Here is a 27,561-nt window from a genome sequence, read left to right on the forward strand (position 1 = left end):
GTATTTCAGTCCTTAAATATGTGTTTTTTTGATTGAATGTTTGTGTTTTGTCCGTTTCTTAATGATGTGTGTGTGGTGTATGTTTTAAGTATGCAAGTCTGCTGGTTTGCAGCCTGCCTCTGTCGCCCTCTATGTACGCAGCAGCGCTACTGCGCTTCTATGTCTTATTTTCCACTCACTTTCTCACACTTTAAAATGGCGGCGTTGAGCAGCGCCGAGTCCCCACCGCCCGTCTTTAACGGAGACACTTCGGATCGGAAGCCGGGCGGGGATAGGGGCCTCGAGGAGCTCGGCGCCGCGCTGGAGCCCTCCTGCTCGGCGGGGATCCCCGGAGGTCCGCAAGATGAGGAGGTAGGCGCTTTACGGCAGCGGTGCGATGGTGGTGGCGGGCGGGCGGGCGGGAGGGAGGGAGGCAGGAAAGTGGGCACGGGGAACGGAGCTCCGAGCGGGGGGTAATTGGATGGAAATGTTCAGGAAACACCGGCTGCTCAGCGGATCGCGGGGGATGCGGCAATTCAGGGGCGGGCGGTGAATAGATCCGCCGCCGCGGAGACACCCTAGACTCTCGGCTTGTATGAGGCGGCAACATGCGGCAGCTGGACGGGGAGCTTTTATTCGGAGGGGTCGGTGTTTACGATCGGGGCCTTGCGCGCTTTATTCCGTCGGATCGCACTGCCACCGCACATAACGCAAGCCCCTGTAGACACAACAAACATAGGCAATTAACGGTGCTTTTGCCGAGGGGGCACAGCTGGGTGTCCGATCGTCCCCCACTAGTGGCTGATGGTGGTCGAGGGAGTGGAAGCTGCCAGCTCGAGTCGTGCTGAAGTATTATGCAGCTGCACAGGTTACTTTTAGCCATGAAACGCCCCCCACCACCCCTCAACACGCACACATAAATAAAAATCGCACACACATACACTTGACAAATGGAGTCCTCTGGTCATAAACAACATATATTTAAATTCATCCACCTTAAAAAGTATTTATTTACATTTTCACCACAGAGCCCAGGCGGCAAGTTTCGATCAACCTCACAATTTTGACGTCTGAATTGGAAAAATCCTGCTCCTACATCCCCAAAACGTGTATGTCTGGTTTACTCACTACTTTAAATTGTGAGTGTGATGGTGAATGGTGTTCTAAAGCAGGAACATTATTTTTCCACTTACCACCATCTGGCAGGAGCCATTCCCAGCGAATAATCTGAAATTGTTTGTTGACTTAACTGAAATAGGCTACTTTATATATATATATATTTCCAAAAAAAAAAAAAAAAAGTAATTAATGGAAATGTAACCCAAAGCTTACACCTTGAGATTTAATTTAAAATTTATCGTCATGAAAATGGCCTAGTGATGGAAATAGCCAGCAGCTGAAACAGTTCCTGAAAGTCGAGACGAAAGGAGCAATATCAGGAAATAGCCATCTTTTCGACATCCCATTGAGTCATCGTTCACCCTTCAGCCCCTTTTTAACTGTGAAACATTATCACATGCACTGTATTGACAGGCATCATGTACAGGACACGTTTTATTTGGAATATAATGTCAGGATGTGTGCTGGTATTTAAAGGCAGATGTTTATTTTCAAACGTATAGATTTTATTAGACTGCATTAGGGACTAATGGTTAGTAGAGGTGTGCATCGGCACTGCCCTCACGATTCGATTCGATTACGATCCGTAGGGCCACGATTCGATTCGATTCAGAGGGTCACGATTCGATTCGGTTCGATTCGGCAATGCATCGCGATGCCTTAAAGCCTGGGATGCATTAAAATTGTAAAGCAAAGCATATTTTTCGTGAATCATGAGGCAACACAAGCGGTCAGACATTAAACAACTTTTTATTGGCTCTTGTGTCACTCCTGGTTGAAGTCAAATGAAAATACTTTCAGATATATATATACATATAAAAACAGATCACAGCATTTAATTGGTGCTTTGAATGAGACCAGGGCTTTCTCTTTTTTTTTTTACACACAGTAGCAGCCTTTCACACAGTGCAACATCTGAACTCCTGTGCAAAACCAGTAACAACAGTCACTGTATTTTAGTCACAGCGACCCATCAATAAAAATATTCAAGTAAATATTAAAGAAAACGACAAAGAAAATATTGTAGTGCAGCAGCATCTTTATCGCAATATCAATCCAGGGATCGGTTCAGTTGCAAACAAAACATCAACTAAATTGCAATGTAGAACAAAAGTCAAATGTAGGCCTAGCCCACTATATATGTGCAATCAAATTAGAAATGAAATCAGTAACAACCACATAACAATAAAAAAGTAGTTAAAAGGAAGTGCAGCAGCATTTTGGCAGCCATAACAATCTGTTTCAACATGAGGAAAAATCGGTTTTTTGCAAGCGAGAGAGCAGAGAGATAGTAGAGGTTAGATCGGGCCTAAAAAATCCAGCCCGACCCGACACGGCCCGCCCAGTATTGAAGCCCGACCCGGCTTGGAGTGACACGGAAAACCCCCCCGCAGTAGCAGCAATTTATTTTCATTTGTCCGAGTTGGCAGAAAAAAACGCTAAGGTTTTCTTAATGTTTAAATAGTCTACATATTTTTATGATAATTATAAAAGCATTTACACAACGAAATAACGCTGGTAAAGTTTAATATAAAAAAAAAAAAAAACATGTGATTTTGCAGACACACAGAGGAGAAGATTCAAAAGGATCACATTTCTGTTGCCTTTGTGTGCATAAAAAAGTGTCTTTCGTAACGAATCGCAAGCGCCACAGCGGAGGAGAAGAAACTGCGTTTATGTGCGTGCACAAGCAAATGCACAATACAGAGAGCCTGCTCTCGATTTTATCCTATTTTTTAAAAATAATTTATTAGTCCGGCGCGGCATCACTGCCACCCTCCCAGTTCAAATGGATTGGGCGTCTACTAGTCATAAACTGATTCCAATTCACACTAGAAGCTTATTTTTCTGTTAGAGTTATTTGTAGAATATCCTAGAATGATTTCCTGACCAATGTATCGCCATATCGTCAAATCATCGTTATCGTGAGCTTTGTATCGCAAATCGAATCCTATCGTGAGGTACCAAGAGGTTCCTAGCCTGGTACTCCAGACTCACCGCTGTTCCAGCTATTGAGTCTGGCCACCATTAAGCGGATAAAATTTCCAGGGCGGAGCAAGCCACAGCAAACAAACAAACAGAGTGGACCAATCAGCGACGGGCGGGACGAGGGACTTGCGCGTGGAAGTAAACATACGAGGAGAGCGGAGTTTATTCAACATGGCTAGCGTGAGACAGACTGTTTCAATGACTTGTGTCGATGTGTTTTTGGTCATTTAAAACTGATTTTACCGTGGATTGGAACATATTCTCGGCTCTCCTGTTCGCCATCTGTGTTGTTGTGGAGACGACTTCCGACGCGGAAGAGTGACGTTGCTCGTTAAGAACACGTCACGCAAATCAACGAATCTGATTTGTCGATTGATTTTGTACTTGCTCGAGAGGCCGTTAATGGGCTGGGTCCCAGACTATTCTCTCAGTGTTTGAAAAACACAGGGAGAACAGTCGTGCCGTGCCAGGCAAAGAGGTTTCCACTCCTAATATATAGGCATATTCATTCAGTTGAAAAGGAAGCCTTAAAACTGATGATGTCATCATGCACGAGTGAATGACATGCAATCAGTTGTGGATGATGTCATATCCTTATGAATGGCTATCGATTTTTATATCCCATTACTGACGGCCTGTGAGAAGCATTTCATTCACAAACGCCGGGTTCAAATCAGGTCCTTTCCTCTGAATTAAAGTCAGCAATTGGTACGTCATGTTTCAGTAATGTGTTTTTTTTTTTTATTAAACTGCAGATCTGGAACATCAAACAGATGATCAAGTTGACACAAGAACACTTAGAAGCTCTTCTGGACAAGTTTGGAGGAGAGCACAATCCTCCCTCCATATATCTTGAGGTGAAGAGCGGTTTTCTTTGACGACATGAAAGCTCAAGCATGTCTCTTAAGAATAACATCCCCACTTGAACCTCTCTCAGGCCTATGAGGAGTACACCAGTAAGCTGGACGCGCTGCAGCAGAGGGAGCAGCAGCTGCTGGAGGCCACGGGCAACGGCACGGACCTCTCTTGCTCGCCGACTCCTGTGCCGTCCCTCCTGGAGGTCAAGATAGGGGGGTGTGCGGCGGGCGGGGCGCAGCCTTTCCACTCGGCGCCCAATACCCTGGCGGTCCTCCAGAAACCGACGGACGTCAGCCGGAGCAACCCACGCTCCCCGCAGAAGCCCATCGTCCGGGTCTTCCTACCGAATAAACAGAGAACCGTGGTATGTGTTACTTTTGCATACTTGGGCGAAAACGGTTAACAGTGGTCATCATGCACTTTCAAGCAGCAACGCTAACGCAAAGGACAAGAAAGTAAAATTTCCTGGTTGCGTTCAGGTCCCCGCCCGGTGTGGGACAACTGTGCGAGACTCGCTCAAGAAGGCTCTAATGATGCGAGGACTCATCCCTGAATGCTGCGGTGTCTACAGGATACAGGATGGGTGAGTGTAGCTCCTAACTAGTGGTGTGACAAAATATCAAAATGGTGATATATCGTGATACTTCGTTTCCCAAAAGTTTATCGATATGCTCCTGCCAAGAATCGAGATATCGTTTTAAAAAAGTGTCAATGTTTAAAAACAAAAACAAAAAGGAGCCAGTGAATTAGTTCAAAAGTGCAACTCTTTAGCATTCAGAAACACTAAAAGAAATGAATAGAAAACATTGTGGTGGTCAGTAAATGTTACTTTTATAGAGCAAGTGCAGGGAAATATATATGGAATCACTCCATTCTGAGGACAAAATATGGAATCATTAGAAACAAACAAAGAAATAACAATCAAAACGCATCTCTAGTATTTATTAGCACCACCTCTGGCTTTTATGACAGCTTGCAGTCTCTGAGGTATGGACTTGATAAGTGACAAACAGTATTCTTTATCAATTCGGTGCTCTCTTTGATTGTATTTGCCAAATCATCCTTGCAGGTCCGAGCCTATGGAGGTAGATTTGTGGCTTTATTATTCAATCCAAAAAAAAGTTGCTTCAATCAAAATATATATTTTCAATCGAAGAAAAAGTCACTTCAATGAACAACAAAAAAGCGTTTGAATGCAAAAATTAATTTGAAACTCAAAAAAATTTATTTGAAAACTATTTTTCTTTCACTGCAATTTTCTTTTTTTTTAAGTCAAGTTTCTTTTGATTGAAACAAGATTTTTGATTGAAGTAATGTAATTTTGCTTTTGGACCACATTTTGGCTAGGACATTTGTGTCTTTACTATTCAATCAAAAAATAAGTTGCTTAAAACAAAAAATATATATATTTTCAAAAGAAAAATCACTTCAATCAAAAAAAAATTCAGTCGTATAAAAAAAGGTTTGAATGTGAAAAAATATTTATGACTCAGAAATTCCCATTTGAATCACTTTTCATTGAAACTGTTTTCTTTGATTGAAGCAATCCTTTTTGTGTTTGAGCCATATTATGGGTAGGACATTTGTGTCTAAATCATTCAATCCCAATAAAAGTTGCTTCAATCAAAAAAACTATTTTTAATCAAAGAAAAAAATCATTTGCAAAAAAAATTTTTTTTTTGAAAATATTTTTTTTTAATTTGAAATATACGGTATATATTTTTTTATTGAAGTGTCACTTTTTATTTGTTTTCACTTGTTTTCAACTCTTCTTTTTTTAAGTGTAAAAAGTTTTGAACGCACTTTTTTTTTGAAGTGGAAAAAGTTTTGAAGGCACTTTTTTTTCGATTGAATCATTTTGACACAAAGATCCAACTTCAACGCTACTTCCGAAAATTAGTTTTCGAATACATTTTTAGGAGTTTTAAATTTATTTTTGCATTCAAACACATTTTTTTAAAATATAAATATATATTTTGATTGAATCAACTTTTTATTTGATTGAAGCAACTTTTTTTTTGATTGCATAATAAAGACACAAATCTACCTCCATAGGAGCCTTGTTGTGGACCTTTTTTTTTTCAATTTCCACCACAGGTTTTCAATAGGGTTGAGATCTGGGCTATTTGCACGCCATGACATTAATGGATGAGTCTCCAAGGAATGCTTTAACAGTTTTAGCTCTGTGCCATGATGCATTTTCATCTTGGAAAATGACAAACATATTTTCAATTGAAGGGATAAGCAAGCTGTCTAAAATTTCAATGTAAACTTGTGCATTTATTGAAGATTTAACCACAGCCATCTCCCCAGTGCCTTTGCCTGAGATGCAGCCCCATATCATCAAGAACTGAGGGAATTTTGATGTCTTCTTCGGGCAGTCATCTTTGTAAATCTCACTGGAACAGCACCAAACAAAAGTTCCAGCATCGTCACATTGTCCAATGCAGCTTCTTGACTTCTGACACCTTGTCCAATGCAGATTCTTGACTCTTGACAAGGTGATGATGCTGGAACTTTTGTTTGGTGCTGTTCCAGTAAGATTTAGAAAGCCTGAAGAAGACATCAAAATTCAGGCAGTCTTCTTGTAATCATCTGTAAATCTCACTGGAACGGCACCAAACAAAGGTTCCAGCATCATCACCTTGTCAAGAGTCAAGAATCTGCATTGGACAAGGTGTCAAGAGTCAAAAATCTGCATTGTACAAGGTGATGATGCTGGAACTTTTGTTTGGTGCTGTTCCAGTGAGACCTTAAATGGCCCAAAATTACTTAATTGCCTTGGATTGACTGCCACTGACAGCCATAGACGCCCAATCCGTTTGAACTGGGTGGGTGGCAGCGAATGAACATTCCATCCCTCCCAGTTCAAACAGATTGGACGTCTACTAGTCATAAACTAATTCCAATTCACACTAGAAACTTGTTTTTCTGTTAATTAGTTGTTGTAGAATGATTTCCTGACCAATGTATCGTTAATCATTGTATCGCCATATCGTCAGATCATCGTTATCGTGAGCTTTGTATCGCAAATCGAATCCTATCGTGAGGAACCAACTCCTTCTCCTAACCACGCTACGTTGATGCTATCGTTTCCGTGTTTTTGGTGCTGCTCAGTGTTTCACCAGCAATGTAAATTCCATTGAATATATCAGAGAGAAAAAGCCGATTGGTTGGGACACGGATATCTCTTGGCTGACTGGGGAAGAATTACATGTGGAAGTCTTGGAAAATGTGCCACTCACCACACACAACTTTGTGAGTACTAATAAGTATCACATGAACATATTTTGCAGTCTAGTTTGGGTTCATGGAACGTGCTTGTTTGCAGGTGAGAAAAACCTTCTTCACGCTGGCGTTCTGCGACTTCTGCAGAAAGCTGCTTTTCCAGGGCTTCCGCTGTCAGACGTGTGGCTACAAGTTTCACCAGCGCTGTAGTACCGAAGTCCCCCTAATGTGTGTCAATTACGACCAGCTGGAGTAAGTCGCAAGTCAACAAAAGGGCGTTTTATTGCGTGATAAAAAATTCTGATCGCTGATTTTTACTGCACAGCTTGCTGTTTGTGGCAAAGTTCTTTGAGCATCGCCCTTTATCCCAAGAGGTCTCCTCCGAGGGGACCACCCCCGTCTCCGAAGCTTGCCCGTCGCTCCCCCCGTCCGACTCCACAGGGTGAGCCCGTTTCCATTTTTCCGCTTCTGAAAAACGACCGCGCTCACGTACGTCGTCTCGGCAGGTCTCTAAGTCACGCCACTCTGTCGCCGTCCAAGTCCATACCCATTCCGCCTAGTTTCCGGCCCAGCGAGGAAGACCACCGCAACCAGTTTGGCCAGCGGGACCGGTCGTCCTCTGCTCCTAACGTCCATATCAACACCATCGAGCCTGTCAACATTGATGTGAGTCTGTTGACAAGAAATGAAAAGGTACCTACAGTGCCCTCCATAATTATTGGCACCCCTGGTTAAGATGTGTTTTTTAGCTTCTAATAATTTTTTTAAATTCGAATAATATGGGACCTTAATGGAAAAAAAGAGAAAAATCCAACCTTCAATACAAGTGCATTTATTCAGTGGTGAAAAAAATCTCACATATAGAAATAATTATTTGATATCAAATAATGTGTGTCACAATTATTAGCACCCCTGGTGTTAATACTTTGTACAACCCCCTTTTGCCAACAAAACAAGGTCTGGGGACTGAGATGGCCACAGGAGGAGCTTGATTTTGTGTCTGGTGAACCATTTCTGTGTAGATTTGGCCATATGTTTAGGGTCATTGTCTTGCTGAAAGACCCAGTGACGACCCATCTTCAGCTTTCGGGCTGAGGGCAACAGAGTTTGATTTAAAATGTCCTTGTATTTCAAAGCATTCATGATGCCATGCACCCTAACAAGGTTCCCAGGGCCTTTGGAAGCGAAACAGCCCCATTGCATCACTGACCCACCCCCATACTTCACAGTGGGTATGAGGTGCTTTTCAGCATGCGCATCTTTCGTGGCACGCCAGACCCACTTAGAGTGTTTGTTGCCAAAAAAGCTCAATCTTGGTCTCATCTGACCAAAGCACACGGTCCTAGGCTTCACCTTAGACTGTGTGTCACCAGACACAAAATCAAGCTCCTCCCATGGCCATCTCAGTCCCCAGACCTTGTTTTGTTGGCAAAAGGGGGTTGTACAAAGTATCAACAACAGGGGTGCTAATAATTGTGACACATTATTTGATGTCGAATAATTATTTCTTTATGTGGGATTTTTTTCCCCTCTGAATAAATGCACTTGTATTGAAGGTTAGATTTTTCTCTTTTTTTTCCATTAAGGTCCCATATTATTTGAATTAAAAAATATATATTAGAAGCTAAAAAACACATCTTAACCAGGGGTGCCAATAATTATGGAGGGCACTGTACTAGTCTTTCTAAAAAATTAGCATATTGTGATAAAGTTCATTATTTTTTGTAATGTACTTATAAACATTAGACTTTCATATATCGTATTGGCCCCAAGATAAGACGGACCTGATTATAAGACGACCCCTTCTTTTTCAGGACTCAAGTTTGAAAAAAGACTTTTTGAACACCAAATTAATTTTTATCCAGAAAATATTTACAGTACATCTGAAACAAATGATTATAACAACATATTTGAGAGAAAAAGCATGTTATTTTGCCTCATTCAAATCTTAATATCTGAACATTTAGATATGTAAACTAAAGTGCAATCACATTTGTAAATGAATGGCTTCTGGTTTTTGAAATGTAAATAAACCAATCTATTGTGATAAAACAACAAAATTGCAATTACTGCATGAACCATCAAAGTGAGGTCTAACTGTAACTGTAGTCTTGAAACAAATCTGAATAAAGAAAAACATTGCAATAAAATAATGCAAACTGTTTAAACGAGAGTAGCTGAGATCTGTCATGACAGAACATCGCTTCAATGATATCTGGCGCCATCTAGCGTCGTGAATGGGGAGAGTAGCTGAGATCTGTCATGACAGAACATCGCTTCAATGATATCTGGAGCCATCTAGCGTTGTGAATGGGTATAATGCCTAGACCGCAGATATAAGACAACCTTCCTCTCTTATTTCAATGCAAAAAACACCGACTTCTATTTTAGATTGATTACACACAACTAAAGTAGTTCAAGCCTTTTATTGTTTTGGCAAAAAAGTCTCAAAAAATGAGCATATTTCATCCGACCAATACAAAAAGGTGTTTTTTAATACAAAAAAGTCAACCTTCAATTAATTATATCAGCTATGCACTCAATACTTGGTCGGGAATCCTTTTGCAGAACTGATCGCTTCAATGTGGTGTGGCATGGAGGCAATCAGCCTGTGGCACTGCTGAGGTGTTATGGAGGCTTCGATAGCGGCCTTAAGCTCATCCACAGTGTTGGGTCTGGCGTCTCTCAACTTCCTCTTCACAATATCCCACAGATTCTCTCTGGGGTTCAGGTCAGGAGAGTTGGCAGGCCAATTGAGCACAGTAATGCCATGGTCAGTAAACCCTTATCCAGTGGTTTTGGCACTGTGAGCAGGTTCCAGGTCATGCTGAAAAATGAAATCTTCACAAAGCTTATCAGCAGATGGAATCATGAAGCGCTCCAAAATCTCCTGATAGAAAGCTGCATTGACCCTGCCCTTGATAAAACACCAGCATCTGACATGGCACCCCAGACCATCACTGACTGTGGGTACTTGACATTGGACTTCAGGCATTTTGGCATTTCTTTCTTCCCAGTCTTCCTCCAAACTCTGGCACCTTGATTTCCGAGTGACATGCAAAATTTGCTTTCATCTGAAAAAAGCACTTTGGACCACTTAGCAACAGTCCAGTGCTGCTTCTCTGTAGCCCAGGTCATGCGCTTCTGCCGCTGTTTCACACACGCCTGTGCACGGTGGCTGTGTATGTTTCGACTCCAGACTCGGTCCACTGTTTCTGCAGGTCCCCCAAGGTCTGGAATGGGCCCTTCTCCACAATCTTTATCAGGGTGCGGTCACCTCTTCTGGTTGTGCAGCGTTTCCTGCCCACTGAGGTGCCTTGATACAGCACTCTGGGAATAGCCTATTCGCTCAGAAATTTCTTTCTGTGTCTTAGCCTCTTGCTTGAGGATGTCAATGATGGCCTTCTGGACAGCAGTCGGGTCGGCAGTCTTGCCCATGATTGCAGTTTTGAGTAATGAACCAGGCTGGGAGTTTTTAAAAGCCTCAGGAATCTTTCGCAGGGGTTTTGAGTTAATTCGTTGATTCAGATGATGTTAGTAGCTTCTTTAGAGTACATTTTCATGATATGCTAATTTTTTGAGATAGGGATTTTTGTTTTTTCTTTTTTGCCAAAGTCATCAATATTAAAACAATAAAAGGTTTGAACTACTTCAGTTGTGTGTAATGAATCTAAAATATATGAAACTCCAATGTTTATCAGCACATTACAGAAAATGATGAACTTTATCGCAATATGCTAATTTTTTGAGAAGGACTAGTATGTATTCTGTGGTATGCCCATTAACAATAATATAATGACATTCTTACCGTTTTATTTCAGGATCTGATTCGGGATCAGGGATTAGTGAGGTCAGAAGGCGGTAAGGATCGTATGTCCAGTCTGGTTTTTTTTTTTTTTTTTCTTCCCACCATACCGCGTGTCTGCGTGTACTATGGTCGTTTTTATGTGTGTGTTTTTGTGTGGGCGCGTGTCTGTGTGAACACCCTAAAAGCTTTCGAGTCAGTGCTCGTATTCCTGCAACAAGAGACTACAACAGTGAAAATACAGTACATTTTAGCGAAAACCTTTGTAGTTGTTTTCCTCGCTCAAGCTCCCCAGATTAGCCGTTATTGCAAAGGAATGCATTTCCCCTCCCAAATGTGGATTTATCAATTTGATAATTGTAAGATGTTCCATAAATATATATACAGTGGGGCAAATAAGTATTTAGTCAACCACCAATTGTTCTCATTGCACTCATTACCTGTATTAATGGCACCTGTTTTAACTCATTATCGGTACATAAGACACCTGTCCACAAACTCAGTCAGTCACACTCAAAACTCCACTATGGGCAAGACCAAAGAGCTGTCGAAGGACACCAGAGACAAAATTGTAGACCTACACCAGGCTGGGAAGACTGAATCTGCAATAGGTAAAACGCTTGGTGTAAAGAAATCAACTCTGGGAGCAATTATTAAAAAATGGAAGACATACAAGACCACTGATAATCTCCCTCGATCTGGGGCTCTATGCAAAATCTCACCCTGTGGCGTCAAAATGATAACAAGAACAGTGAACAAAAATCCCAGAACCACACGGGGGGACCTAGTGAATGACCTACAGAGAGCTGGGACCACAGTAACAAAGGCTACTATCAGTAACACAATGCGCCGCCAGGGACTCAAATCCTGCACTGCCAGACGTGTCCCCCTGCTGAAGCCAGTACACGTCCAAGCCCGCCTGCGGTTCGCTAGAGAGCATTTGGATGATCCAGAAGAAGACTGGGAGAATGTGTTATGGTCAGATGAAACCAAAATAGAACTTTTTGGTAGAAACACAGGTTCTGGTGTTTGGAGGAGAAAGAATACTGAATTGCATCCGAAGAACACCATACCCACTGTGAAGCATGGGGGTGGAAACATCATGCTTTGGGGCTGTTTTTCTGCAAAGGGACCAGGACGACTGATTTGTGTAAAGGAAAGAATGAATGGTGCCATGTATCGAGAGATTTTGAGTGAAAATCTCCTTCCATCAGCAAGGGCATTGAAGATGAGACGTGGCTGGGTCTTTCAGCATGACAATGATCCCAAACACAGAGCCAGGGCAACAAAGGAGTGGCTTCGTAAGAAGCATTTCAAGGTCCTGGAGTGGCCTAGCCAGTCTCCAGATCTCAACTCCATAGAAAATCTGTGGAGGAAGTTGAAAGTCCGTGTTGCCCAACGACAGCCCCAAAACATCACTGCTCTAGAGGAGATCTGCATGGAGGAACGGGCCAAAATACCAGCAACAGTGTGTGAAAAGCTTGTGAAGAGTTACAGAAGACGTTTGGCCTCCGTTATTCCCAACAAAGGGTACATAACAAAGTATTGAAATCAACTTTTGTTATTGACCAAATACTTATTTTCCACCATGATTTGCAAATAAATTCTTTAAAAATCAAACAATGTGGTTTTCAGTTTGTTTTTTCCACATTGTTGATTTTAAAATTGATTTAAAAATCAAACAATGTGGTTTTCAGTTTGTTTTTTCCACATTGTTGATTTTTACCCATGTTGACAATTACAGACATCTCTAATATTTTCAAGTGGGAGAACTTGCACGATTAGTGGTTGACGAAATACTTATTTGCCCCACTGTATTTGATGTTTTAAATAATTCACAATAAGGAATTCTAAATTTCCTTGGCACGACAAAAAATTACAATTCAGTGTATTTTAACAATGCGTTTTATTCATATTACATACGTTATGATGTTGAAAATGAAATGAACTGTGATGTTGAAGTTTAATGGGATACCTAACTTAAAAATGTCTAAAATTTCAACAGTACAAATGTAAAGATTCCCTTTAATGACACACGACAGTCAACTTTTATTTTCATGTTTAATCTATTTTGATATGATGAAAAAGGTGAAAATCCCGGTGAAGCTGAAATGCTCAAAACAAGAAGTGACGTGATACGCTTTGGATAGGGCTCGGTCGACACGGACTCTTATCTTTAGCTGAGAGGGGGCAGTGTGAGTGAGTAGCAGTGATGGTCTGTCTGTCTCTCTTTGCCCTGCAGCCCCCCCGAACCACCCTGCCCGCTGCTTGAGGAAGCACCGAACACGGACCTCAAGCCCCCTCCTATACTCCTACCCCAATGACATAGTGTTTGATTTTGAACCCGAGCCTGTGTTCCGAGGTAGTCAGGCCCTCTGTGTGTTCTCGTGCTCCCCACTCTCACCATCACAAACACTCATCCACTGTGTACCCCTCATCATCACCACCAGGATCCCTCAATGTCCCTTCTTTCTTGTCCATTTCACCACTATGCAAATGCACTTCACACATGGTGATTCGAGCATTTTTAAGCTTCATTTGCACAAAACTAAATCTTAATGCAACGTTTCATTTGTTGAATATTTCACGCATTAAAACAGGTAAGTTGGGAAGAGTTCAGCGATTCAGCATGGTAGCAATTGATGAATGAATTATTTGCCACATAGTAAATAAAAAAAATGGTGTTTTACATTCCTAGAGTAATTAAGGGCCATAGGCTAATAACTTTAATGTATGGACATTATGTACGATTTCCTAAATAATGATTTTAAAAAACTTATTATAGCAGTAAGATCTCTAAGATTTAATAATAATTGCTTGTAGATGCCACGAGAGGTTGTCGAATCTTTACCTTTGTCGAAATGAAACTCCTCAACTCAAAGCAAAAAGGTTTCCTTGACACCAATATTCCACTAAATGAGGCCAAAGCAATCCTGTTTCTCCTAACCTGAATATGTGGGGGTCATTATATTGCCATCTAATCACCCCCCTGCCCTCACTCCCCCCCTGCATGTGAACACGGACTCAACAGAATCAAACTCCCCATCATACAAAGGTAGTCACCTTTCCGCCTACCTATCTTCCCCCTTTTCCCCCGCCCTCCCCCGAATTTCAGGGTCCACCACAGGACTATCGGCCACTCCCCCCGCCTCGCTCCCCGGCTCCCTGACTAACGTCAAGGTACCCCAGAAGTCGCCGTGCCCGCAGAGGGAGCGCAAGTCATCGTCCTCGTCCGAGGACCGCAATAAGATGGTGGGTACCTCGAGATTCGCGACACGCGGCGTCTTGATTAAGTCGACTCACTGTGTGGTCCGTGAACAGAAAACGCTGGGGAGGAGGGACTCCAGCGATGACTGGGAAATCCCTGAAGGTCAGATTACTTTGGGTCAAAGGATAGGTTCTGGTTCCTTCGGGACCGTCTTCAAAGGAAAATGGCATGGTAGGAGAATATGCAGTCACCGCCATTATCGAATAATACGTTTTCCCCATTAAAAAAAGTCCAATGACTCCTCTGGATTTCAGGGGACGTGGCGGTGAAGATGTTGAACGTCACCGCCCCAACACCTCAGCAGCTTCAGGCCTTCAAGAACGAAGTAGGAGTCCTCAGGTAAGCTCCGACATGCTACAGTGGGGCAAATAAGTATTTAGTCAACCACTAATTGTGCAAGTTCTCCCACTTGAAAATATTTGAGAGGCCTGTAATTGTCAACATGGGTACACCTCAACCATGAGAAACAGAATGTGGAAGAAAAAAACAAAAAAAACCCAGAAAATCACATTGTTTGATTTTTAAAGAATGTATTTGCAAACCATGGTGGAAAATAAGTATATGGTCAATACCAAAAGTTCATCTCAATACTTTGTTTTGTACCCTTTGTTGGCAATAACGGAGGCCAAACGTTTTCTGTAACTCTTCACAAGCTTTTCACACACTGTTGCTGGTATTTTGGCCCATTCCTCCATGCAGATCTCCTCTAGAGCAGGGCTGTCGTTGGGCAACACGGACTTTCAACTCCCTCCGCAGATTTTCTATGGGGTTGAGACCTGGAGACTGGCTAGGCCACTCCAGGACCTTGAAATGCTTCTTACGAAGCCACTCCTTTGTTGCCCTGGCTGTGTGTTTGGGATCATTGTCATGCTGAAAGACCCAGCCACGTCTCATCTTCAATGCCCTTGCTGATGGAAGGACGTTTTCAGTCAAAATCTCTTGATACATGGCCCCATTCATTCTTTCCTTTACACATATCAGTCGTCCTGGTCCCTTTGCAGAAAAACAGCCACAAAGCATGATGTTTCCACCCTCATGCTTCACAGTGGGTATGGTGTTCTTCGGATGCAATTCAGTATTCTTTTTCCTCCAAACAAGAGAACCTGTGTTTCTACCAAAAAGTTCTATTTTGGTTTCATCTGACCATAACACATACTCCCGGTCCTCTTCTGGATCATCCAAATGCTCTCTAGCGAACCGCAGACGGGCCTGGACATGTCTGGCAGTGCAGGATTTGAGTCCCTGGCAGCGCATTGCGTTACTGATAGTAGTAGGGTTGTTCCGATCATGTTTTTTTTTGCTACCGATCCGATCCCGATCGTTTTAGTTTGAGTATCTGCCGATCCCGATATTTTCTGAGCCGATTGCTTTTTTTTTTTTTTTTTTTTTTTTGCTCCCGATTCAATTCCAAACATTCCCGATAATTTTTCCTGATCATATACATTTTGGCAATGCATTAAGAAAAAAATGAATAAAACTCGGACGAATATATACATTCAACATACAGTACATAAGTACCGTATTTGTTTATTATGACAATAAATCCTCAAGATGGCATTTACATTATTAACATTCTTTCTGTGAGAGGGATCCACGGATAGAAAGACTTGTAATTCTTAAAGGATAAATGTGACTTTGTATATTGTGACTAAATATTCCCATCTAGTGTAATTGTTGAGCTTACAGTAAATGATACTGTAGCCATGCCCAAATGCATGGTGGGAAGTGCAACCATGACTGTGTGTATTGGCACCAATTGATATATCTTCTCTGTGTTGGGAAATAACAAAGGGTGTTAAGAAAAAGATCAACGACTACCTTTCTTCCCATCATTGATTTCCCACGATATGATGAGAGAGGGATTTTAAGGCTTAAGCCAATTTAAAAAAGGCTCCTAAGACTGGCAAAATTCACGCTACTCATTTTACGCTGCCTTTTAGCTCTATATATAGGTAAATCGGCACCATTATGGATTGAACGCGACAATGCGTGAGTGGGTCGTGCAGTGCATGCGTTAATTGCATTAAATATTTTAACGTGATTAATTAAAAAAAATTTAATTACCACCCTTAACGCGATGAATTTGATAGCCCTACTTTAAGCCAAAACTAAAGACTTTGGATGAGTGTAAGACATTTTTTCTGTAACGTTAAATACAATTAGAAAACGATTTAATTAAAAAAAATATATAATAAAAAAAGTCATGTCCGATATTTTTTTGCTGATTCCGATACTTTGGAAATGACATCTTTAGATAGTGGCGTTTGTTACTGTGGTCCCAGCTCTCTGTAGGTCATTCACTTGGCCCCCCCGTGTGGTTCTGGGATTTTTGCTCACCGTTCTTGTTATCATTTTGACACCACGGGGTGAGATCTTGCATGGAGCCCCAGATCAAGGGAGATTATCAGTGGTCTTGTATGTCTTCCATTTTCCAATAATTGCTCCCAGAGTTGATTTCTTTACACCAAGTGTTTTACCTATTGCAGATTCAGTCTTCCCAGCCTGGTGCAGGTCTACAATTTTGTCTCTGGTGTCCTTCGACAGCTCTTTGGTCCTGGCCATAGTGGAGTTTGGAGTGTGACTGACTGAGGTTGTGGACAGGTGTCTTTGATACCGATAATGAGTTAAAACAGGTGCTGTTAATACAGGTAACGAGTGGAGCCTCGTTAGAACTCGTTAGAAGAAGTTAGACCTCTTTGACAGCCAGAAATCTTGCTTGTTTGTAGGTGACCAAATACTTATTTTCCGCTCTAATTTGGAAATAAGTTCTTTAAAAATCAGACAGTGTGATTTTCTGTTTTTTTTTTTCCACATTCTGTCTCTCATGGTTGAAGTTTACCCATGTTGACAATTACAGGCCTCTCAGCACAATTGGTAGTTGACTAAATACTTATTTGCCCCACTGTACATTCCTTCCACATAAAAAATTGCCGCCGTCCTTCATTGTTACGCGGCGTTGTAGGAAAACGCGTCACGTCAACATCCTGCTATTCATGGGCTACACCACCAAGCCTCAACTGGCCATTGTGACGCAGTGGTGCGAAGGCTCCAGCCTGTACCACCACCTTCACATCATCGAGACCAAGTTTGAAATGATCAAGCTCATTGACATCGCGAGGCAGACTGCTCAGGGCATGGAGTGAGCAACATCACCTTTTCAGAGCGGATAAATGTTATCTTACATTCATTTGAATGGGGAATGTGATTATAACACATTGTGCGCTCCTTCTCAGTTACCTGCACGCCAAGTCTATTATCCACCGTGATCTGAAGAGCAACAGTATCTTTTGAAAGAGTCAAATTTTTTTGCATGAAAAGTCACAATTTTAAAAGCACTTGCAGGTGAGCGTCTTAGACCTTTCCTTACAAACATCTTGCGCAGATATTTTCCTCCATGAAGATCTAACGGTGAAGATTGGTGACTTTGGCCTGGCCACGGTCAAGTCCCGGTGGAGTGGCTCACACCAGTTTGAACAGTTGTCTGGCTCCATACTGTGGATGGTGAGTGGCCCGAAATGAATTGCGATGCGTTTGTGGCCTTCCCGTTAAGAGAAACGCATTTTTTTAAAGGCTCCGGAGGTGATCCGGCTGCAGGACAAGAATCCCTACAGCTTCCAGTCCGATGTCTACGCCTTTGGCATTGTGCTGTACGAACTCATGTCAGGAGCGCTGCCATACTCCAACATCAACAACAGAGACCAGGCGAGATGTTGTCATTCGTACATTTGAATATACAGGTAGTCCCCGGGTTGCGATTGAGTTCCATTCCTATGCTGGCGACGTAACCCGAATTAACGCGTAAATTTGAATTAACCCTTTAATTACTAAAGGAGTTCCAAAAAATTGATCATTACATGCATTGCGATTCGACATGTGACAATTCGATTACGATTCATAAAGCTTCAAAAACGATGACATTCCCTCATAACTTTATGGCAGCCGCTAGTAGCAGAACGAAATTCAAGACACGTCTGCCGCCCGGGCACTGTTAATGGGCGCACACATAGGCTTGCCGCCCGTCCCTTGAAATACGGAATCGTTCCGTAATTGGGAATTAAAAGTTCCTTTCCGTATTGAACCAATACGGAACGCAGTTTATTCCGTATTTCACAATTGTCCCATGGGGCGACACACGGCTCCGGCGGCGGGGAGGGGTGGGCGGTGGTGCGCCCAGCCCATGCATCTCTGTAACACACAAACACACACCTGCGCTTGAGTGACCACTGAGCCAACAATAATGAACAAAAAGGGCAGGAGATATTAAAGACAGTAAGATAGTTATCTGCCTGCTGTCTGCCCTGCACTGCGCTCCACTTCCGGGTTCGTTGATTAGTTACCTTGCTCGCTCGGACACCCCACCTCATCCTCAAAAGGGGAAACGTCTCCAAAAAATAGACTGGAGCAGGAAGAGGGTAACTCGTGGCTCGATAGAGTCACTGATGATGATTATAAAGTGAACTGCAAGGCTGGCAGGAAAGTTTTTGCAGTGTCTCACGGAGGTGTAAAACAGCATGCTGCAGGGGACCTCTACAAACGGAATATAAGATCCCAGAAGAGCCTTCGTCACAATTCTTTGTACCTGAAACATCCCCTGAGCTTGATTTGGTATGGCATTATGCTCTTGTATATGGATAACATATAGGCTATATATATATATACAGTGGGAGAACAAGTATTTGATACACCGCCAATGTGTTTTCCCATTGGCAGTGTATCAAATACTTGTTCTCCCCACTGTATATATATATATATACATCAGAGGTTGCGCTAGACATTTTCGTTGTCTGTCATTTTGACTGACAGGGTCATAAAAATCCGGTCATAGTCTATTTTTACCCGTCACTTAAATTTTTTAAATGATAATGATGACATATTCAATAGTATTTAGTTTTCATTCATTTTTAATTAATATTGTAACACTTGCTTGGCGGCGAAAAATTAGACACGGAAGTCGGAATTTTTCTCCCTTTTTACTCTGCTTACCAACAACTCCGCCCCCAAAGAAAAAGAGGCAACGATATAGACCCCAATCACCAACGTCACACAATGATCTTAATTGTGGTTGTCAGCCCAAAATCTTCTAAATATATATTAAATGCATCTTACCAGATATAAAAAGACTACTACATAGTCTGTGGTGATCGTTTGGTGCCCAGACTTCTTGTCGAATTACAGCAGTCCATCTCGCTCTCATCTTCACCATTTTGATTATTAATATTAACGAGCAGAAAAACACGCCGTAATAGGAGGCATGTACGTAGCGGTAATGTGTAAATATGACGAGCTGACACACAATATGGCGGCTCCGGTCAGGGGGGCGGAGTTGTGACATCATGTGATTGGGTGATTGAATGACGCGCTGGCACACCGGGTGCACCAATAAGAACCTCGCGTTGATGTGTCAATCACGGTGCCGCCGGCAGACCCCGGTGACGCTACAATATTCTGACAGAAGAGCCAACGACGTCATGCATTAAGAGAGACAATAGCTAATATGCTGACTCGCCACCCTGTGGTCTGGGGTGTGAATTGCAACCTGTCAAAATGACGGACGGATTTCAGTTTTTTCCGTCACCGTTTTAAAAAACGGGTCAACGACGGAAAATATCCGGTTAACGCGACCCCTGATATACATATATATATATGGCGGAAAACACTCAGGTGGCGTGAAGTTCCGCTCTGAGACAACCAATTTGGCCAAATTTCAAAACTGTCCTGTATGCATGTGTGATACATCATTGGAAAGCTTAAAATCTCAATTTTCTGGGGGAAGAAAAATTTTGAACAAGGGTGCATTAATAAATTTTTTTTTTTTTTTTTTAATGTAAACAGCGAAACCCTAACTGGAGGTGAGAGTGCTGCGAGAGCAGAATTACAGATGCCATGATTTTAACGAGATGTTATCGCGTAGTTACCTTGTTTTGATCCAAAACTCCATGTAGCATTTATCATCGAGTGTCAAAACACAGCTGTGAATGGCCACAGCCGGATTTTATGGGTGAAACATGGTAATATAACACAAGGGTCACAATGCAGAAATCGCAGACATCAAGGAATGGTCGAGATTTGCTTTTTCATATATTTACCCTTTTAAACGTTTTTTTTGCCCCCAATTTTTCTTTGTCTGGATCGATTATTTATCATATAAAATTTTGGGGAAAATGCGACGGTTACAAAAAAATTACAATTAAGCGATAGTTATGATGTAGATATCCGTGACCTTTTTACAGACACCATTTGTTCCATTGTGACGTAATTTGTTTAAAAGTGTAAAATATGCGAGGGAATAATTTTTTAAAGCAGTTTTTTTTTTAATCTAAATACTAGACATCATTTCATGATTCTAAGCTAAAATGGCAGACATTTCGAATAATAAATATAATTACCGTATTTTTCGGACTATAAGTGGCAGTTTTTTTCATAGTTTAGCTGGGGGTGCGACTTATTCTCTGGAGCGACTTATGTGTTAAATTATTAACACATTATTATATCATTTCACATGTTATCTTTGTGTTTTGGAGTGACACTGATGGTTTGGTAAACTTGTTAGCATGTTCTTTATGCTATAGTTATCTGACAAACTCTTAATAGCTATGTTACATTAACATACCACGTTGGTATTTCGTTGTTCATGCATCATGTAACAGTGTCATACTGTACACTTATTCAGCATGTTGTTCTCTATTGTATTTCTATTTTAAATTATCTTTCAAGATGACATATCTATTCAATGTGTTGGAGCTTATCAAGTAAATTTCCCCCCAAAATACGACTTATACTCCAGTGCGACTTATATATGTTTTTTTCCTCTTCGTTGGGCATTTTATGGCTGGTGCGACTTATACTCAGGTGCGACTTATTGTCCGAAAAATACGGTACTGAGCTTCTTTTATGGCTGGGTTGAAACAAAAGGGACGCCTGTAAACAGGGGTTTCAAGGGTAAAATGGACAAATTAAAAATAGTTTGGGGGCTTAATGCACCATGAATCTGCTATGACAGCATATGTTCTATCAAACACAACAGTTCTTTTGGCTTAAAATACAGCAGTTTATTTTAAAGCGGGGTGCAAGAGCAGAAACTGCTCTTTCAGCCTTGTCTGTGTTTTCCGCCATATGTGTTTTACAGCTTTACAAATTTTCAAAAGTGAAGGAAGTTATTAAGCTTTAAACACCACAATGGCCTTGTTTGCTGTCCGTCAAGAATAACAACTTCAAGTTTGGTGAGGACAGAACACGTCATAAGTAAAATATAAGCTACTGTGAGGTACAATAACGTACTGACACAAGACAAAATGGCGGACGAGACTCCGCCTTGTAAAGTTGAAACCATGTAAGTGAAGTACATCGTAAACTGGGGACTACCTGTACTTGTTTGTTGTCAAAAAGCAGCTCCAAATACAAATCAGATGTAAGATGTAACGCGTCTCCATTAAAACGTGACAATGTATGCAAATAATGCTTAAAGCTCATGTTCTTCTCCGTGCAGATTATATTCATGGTGGGGCGAGGTTACCTGTCCCCCGACCTCAGTAAGGTGCGTAGCAACTGCCCAAAGGCTATGAAGAGGCTCATGGCTGACTGCTTAAAGAAAAAGCGAGAGGAGCGACCACTCTTCCCTCAGGTGAAATTCACTAATATTATATGAATTTACTGTTTGCGTGATAAATGGTGAACGACGTGACAACTGAGGCTGTTTCAGATCTTGGCGTCTATTGAACTGCTGGCTCGTTCGTTACCCAAAATCCACCGCAGCGCCTCTGAGCCGTCGTTAAACCGAGCGGGTTTTCAGACAGAGGACTTTAGTTTATATGCCTGCGCCTCGCCCAAAACACCCATCCAGGCGGGAGGCTACGGTAGGGAATTCTTGCCAACCTGTCCATTTAACATGTCAACAGTGGTATAAAAAAGTATCTGAACCTTTTGTAATTTCTCACTTTTCTGCATAAAAAATCCCCATCAATTGTGATCTGATCTTTGTCAAAATCACACAGATGAAAAAAACTGTGTCTGCTTTAACTAAAACCACACAAAAATTTATAGGTTTTCATATTTTAATGAGGATAGCATGCAAACCCAAATAAGTAAGTGAACCATCACATTAAATATTTTGTGAGGACTAGCAGTTAAAAGGAATGGATTAAGCTTTTAAATTGGGAACAAACCAGTCCCAAACCTGGTCTTAAAAGCCACTTTGCCTGGATTTAATCAGCGTACGAAAATAGGGCTCTGCGTTTCTTTACCATCGCCGAACCCCTTAGACTTAGGCTAGGTTCATACTACAGGTCTTAATGCACAAATCCGATTTTTTGTCATATCTGTTTTTTTTGGCGTGCCAGTTCAGACTGCCTTTGTCCATTGAGACCTCTCAAGTACTAGGCATGCACACTAATTCACAGTCCGACACGCGCTGAGCAAGACGACCCGCATGCGCAGAAGCATCAAAATAAATGACCAAACATGCTGGCTATCATCCGTCATTCCAGGGATATCATATTTTGCTTTTTAAAAAGAGGACACAAATAACAGACATAAATAATCCCAGTTTAGGCTTATATTCAAAGTATATGGATCGATAGCATGCACGCACTGTCTGTGAATGTCATACACACATACAGGCAGTTTGCCCCGACTCTCTGCCGTGTAAGCGATGTTGAAATATTGCTTATATGGAGCAGACAGAAAACCGATCATTCTCAGGCTTATCCTCAACCCATTTTTATTTTTTTTATGACTGTTGTCAAGTCCGACCCTTCCTAAAAAGCCGTGTTCAAGGCAAGCTAGGCGCTAATAACGCACAGCTGCACCGCCACCGTAGCGTCTCTCTCGCTTTTTGATGACGTAATTGCTGCATGAATTCCGATTTGAGAGACTGGACACTACAGACCGCCGCGACAGTCTGGAAAAATATGGCCCAGATCGGATTTGAACCACATACGAAAGTGACCCAGATCGGATTTGAAATGGTCCAGTTCTATGCGACTTGTCACGTTCAGACCATCAAGTTAATGCCTCACTCGAGTCGGAAAAACACGAAAAAATTGGATTCCTGGAGTTCGATTAAATCCAGATTAAGAACCACTGATATCGTCGATGTGTGCACAGATATATTGGACAGTGCCAGTGATTTCCGTAAGTCTTTAGCTGACACTCTAAGGTTCTTTTTTACCTCTCTGATTATTCTGCGCTGAACTATTGACGTCATCTTTGATGGACAGCCACTGGACGGTCACTCTTTGGGAGAGAAGCAACAGGGCCAAACTCTCTCCATTTTTAGACAACTTCTCTGATTGTTGATTGATGAACATCGAAACCTTTTGAGATGGTTTTGTATCCTTTCCCAGCTTTATACAAATCAACAGTCCTTGATCGCAGATCTTCAGATAGCTCTTTTGACCGAGCCATGATGCACATGAGACAATGCTTTTTATTAAGACAATTCTTACCAGGTGTGTGTTTTATAGTGGGCAGGGCAGCTTTAAAGCACTCATCAGTGACTGGGCACACACTTGACTTAAAATTGTTTGGTTAAAAATGTGTTTCAATTGCTCTGTAAGTCTCCTTAGGCAGAGGGTTCACTTACTTATTTCTAGAAGTGCACGATAATTATCGGACCGATAATTGTCGGTTCGATAATTGGAATTATGACGTCATCCCAATAAATCCAATAACATTATATATTATCGGGCCTATCGATATTAATTTTGGCATGGTGTCGGTGGATTGGGATGTGTGCGTTTGAGTTGTTTCATGGACCAAGATCACAAAAGTCTCCTCTCCTATTGCACCAAATGTTTAATCTGCTGACAAAGCACAATACCTGTTGGGTTTATATTTGTTTTAGTTCAGCGCTCATTGTTCAGGGGAACACATCATCAATAATATTGACTAATTGATGGTGATTGACTCAAATTTTATTTATTTGAAAAAATAAATATGGGCACTCTATTTGAAGTCAAAACTGTTCTTGTCTTTGTTTTTTTTTCCATTATAATTAGAGGTGTGCAAAATTTCCGATTCTTAGATTATTCCCGATTCGGCCGTGGAAGATTCGAGAACGATTCACAAACATCCAAATTCCGATTATTGAAATATGCCAAGTAAAGCGGAAGTAAAACACACTCAGCGAGCCGGGCGCTCTTCGGGACGCAATGAGGAACGCAGCGAGAGTAGCTAAACATCATGCTTCTCATTACCCGGCCCCTCGGGTAATGCCAATGCTCAACTCACGGCTCTAGCTCAACTCATGCCACGAGATAAAAAAACACAACAACATACCTGACTGCTGCCGAAAAGCTGCTACAAAGTACATCCACATAATGTTACGGTAGATATCATTTATATAGGACTAGATGCAATATAGATTAGGTAGCGTGAGCAGCACATCTACAAAAAGCTAGATGCGGGCGTTAGTAAACGACCGCCATCTTAAAGCAGTACTCTTCCCTGCAAGGCTGTTGTAGCGAACCTTCCAAGCGAACCTAATTAACTTTTTATCTAAAATACTCCTAAATCGGTAAAATATTGACTTGAATCTATCTTTAAAATAGTTTTAAAACTTTCACATGTCGAAAGTAGACAAAAGGGGAATTATGGAATAACAGGAGCAATTTTAACAACTTTAACGGTTGATTCACAACATTAAATTAATTGAATGTAGTTTAAAGCTGCTGATACAGAATGGGGACTGGAGTTTTTTATTTACTGTTATTTTTGTATATTTGTTTACTGCTATATGTTAACTTGATACTGAAATAGTAGTTTGGTTTAGCCTGAGAGTATTTTTGAACAATTTTGGAAATAATGTACAAAACATAATTTTTTTTTTTTTTTTTTAAAAGGAGGGGGGTGCATCAATAATCGTTTTATAATCGAATCGGAGCCTCTGAATCATAATCGTAATCAAATCGTTAGGTGCCCAAAGATTCCCAGCTCTAATTATAATGTTCATGTCATCATGGAAATTCTGGTTAGGTCAAACGCAAGTCTATGCTGAATCCACCAGTAGTATTTTTGGCCTACATGTGTTCAAAACCACGTGTATTATCGCGTAAACGGGCGGTAATTAATTTTTTTAATTAATCACGTTAAAATATTTGACGCAATTAACGCACATGCCCCGCTCAGCCACATTTAAATGACAGTATAGTGAAATGCCCACTTGTTAATTGTGTTTTGTGTAGTTTTGCTGCCTCTGCTGGCGCTTGGGTGCGACTGATTTTATAGGCTTCAGCACCCATGAGCATTGTGTAAGTAATTATTGAAATCAACAATGGCGGGCTACTAGTTTATTTTTTGATTGAAAAATTTACAAATTTTATTCAAACGAAAACATTAAGAGGGGTTTTAATATAAAATTTCTTTAACTTGTACTAACATTATCTTTTAAGAACTGCAAGTCTTTCTATCCATGGGTCGCTTTAACAGAATGTTAATAATGTTAATGCCATCTTGTTGATTTATTGCTATAATGAACAAATACAGTCCTTATGTACCGCATGTTGAATATATATATCCATCTTGTGTCTTATCTTTCCATTCCAACAATAATTTACAGAAGAAAATGGCATATTTTATAGATGGTTTGAATTGCGATTAATTACGATTGATTAATTTTTAAGCTGTAATTGACTCGATTAAAAATTTCAATCGTGTGACAGCCCTAATATATATTATCGGTTATTGTATCGGCTTTGAGGAGCAGGAAGTTATCGATATCGGTATCGGTTTCGAAAAATGGATATCGTGCACCCCTATTTATCTCCCCCCCTTCTGTCATTGTTTGCAAGCTATCCTCATTAAAATATGAAAACCTATAAATGTTTGGGTGGTTTTAGTTAAAGCAGACACTGTTTTTACATCTGTGTGATTTTGTCAAAGATCAGATCACATTTGATGGGGATTTTATGCAGAAATTCCAAAAGGTTCGGATACGTTTTTATACCACTGTACTTCACGATTGTTTATCCTCATTTCCAGGGGAGTTTTCAGCATTCAAGTAAATGCTGTACATCTCACCAGCTCATCCCTCGTCACTGCTCCGAAGTCCTCCCGTCCTTGCCGTGGATTAATTCATCACTGGAAAAAAACAAAACAAAACTGAAAATGTAGTCTTAAACGAATGTGCAGTTTTCTTCCTCTCACAACGATGAGATTCCTTCCGACTTCTATGCCGTTCTTCGGGCACCAAGCCAAAGCGACAGGCAACGCAAATTGGGAGGGGGGGGGGGGAAATCATACAAAGAAAAATAACAAAAAAGTCACTACTGGTAAAGAAAACCAAGCACGGAGATATCCATACTGAAACCATTTGGAGGCGGGGAAGTCATCCCAGGTGGACCAGCCCGCCGGAGAAAATGGCTACGCGGCGAGGAAGCGGCCGAGCGGCTCCGGCCGCACTTTGAAAGGAGGCCCCCAGGAGCGGCCCTCTGCTGGGCGCGTGCAGGTTTGTCGGGTTAAGCAGAGAAGAATGGGGTGGTGGAGCACCACCCCATCAAAAAAATCACTTGAAAGCTAGTTTTTCTATATACATATATCTCTTAAGTTTGTCATGCTATGACTTTAACCAGCAAATGCTGAAAACTTTCCCGCTAGCAAAGTTGCTTTTTTGCCTATTGCTGATCTTACTTACCCTTGTCAAATGACGTTTGCAATTATTTCCACAGGTGAAACGGCTTCATCAAATGAGATGACTTTTTTTGCCACCAAAAATAGTTTTTTGCTAATAGATGCAACAATTATTTTCTGGTTAAGAAGCGACTTATTTTGCCAGTAGACAATAGGCGAGAAACGATTATAACTCAACAATTAGGAGACTTTTTTTTTGTTTTTTTGTGCAACAAGCAGGTGGGGATAGATGTAGGCAACATTTTTGGTTTTAGAACAAAGGGCTGGTTGGGGAATATGGAAACCTCTTTTTTTTTTTTTTTTTTTTGTGGGAGAGGCAACAAAAATGTGCAGTGCGTGAGGCAAGCGACATGTAATTTGAGGATAGAAGTGGGGTCCACATTCCATTTTTGAACGATCAGTTTATGCGGAAGCTTTTTCAAGGTAAGGGGCTTCGATTTACAAAGGACTGATTCCAATTTGAGGAGCACATTTTGTGCATGTCTGTTTCTTTTTTGTGTGTGTGTGTGAATTACGTGGCTTTAATATTGCACTCTGGTCAGGATCCTGCTTTTAAAGACTGCTTTTTGGGTCACGTTTAACATTAATTCATTCCAGAATTTGCGCTTTTGTTTTTTTATTTTGCATTTTCCCTCCCTCTGTACAGACCAGTATTTATTTGTCATTGTTCATGTTATGAGATCATTCTCAA

The 27,561-nt window shown here is 41.3% G+C and overlaps 1 protein-coding gene across 2 annotated transcripts; it reads left to right on the top strand.

The window, feature by feature from the left end:
• The first annotated feature begins 53 nt into the window (after positions 1-53).
• braf (B-Raf proto-oncogene, serine/threonine kinase) lies at positions 54-26,469 on the top strand. Of its 2 annotated transcripts, XM_057856143.1 has the most exons (20): positions 54-351; positions 3,843-3,944; positions 4,025-4,309; positions 4,425-4,528; positions 7,101-7,203; positions 7,277-7,425; positions 7,499-7,615; positions 7,680-7,839; positions 10,995-11,034; positions 13,221-13,340; positions 14,094-14,230; positions 14,300-14,417; positions 14,501-14,585; positions 17,209-17,385; positions 17,480-17,526; positions 17,629-17,747; positions 17,817-17,948; positions 21,733-21,867; positions 21,946-22,099; positions 26,223-26,469. In XM_057856143.1, the coding sequence occupies exons 1-20, from the start codon at positions 91-93 to the stop codon at positions 26,243-26,245; spliced, it is 2,568 nt and encodes an 855-aa protein (XP_057712126.1). In that variant the 5' UTR covers positions 54-90; the 3' UTR covers positions 26,246-26,469. The 2 variants fall into 2 exon arrangements, with proteins under 2 accessions (XP_057712126.1, XP_057712127.1); XM_057856144.1 differs by lacking the exon at positions 13,221-13,340 and having other exon boundaries at positions 56-351.
• The last annotated feature ends 1,092 nt before the right edge of the window (positions 26,470-27,561 follow it).

The sequence above is a fragment of the Corythoichthys intestinalis genome, chromosome 13, assembly GCF_030265065.1.
Source record: "Corythoichthys intestinalis isolate RoL2023-P3 chromosome 13, ASM3026506v1, whole genome shotgun sequence".
NCBI classification, from domain to species: domain Eukaryota; kingdom Metazoa; phylum Chordata; class Actinopteri; order Syngnathiformes; family Syngnathidae; genus Corythoichthys; species Corythoichthys intestinalis.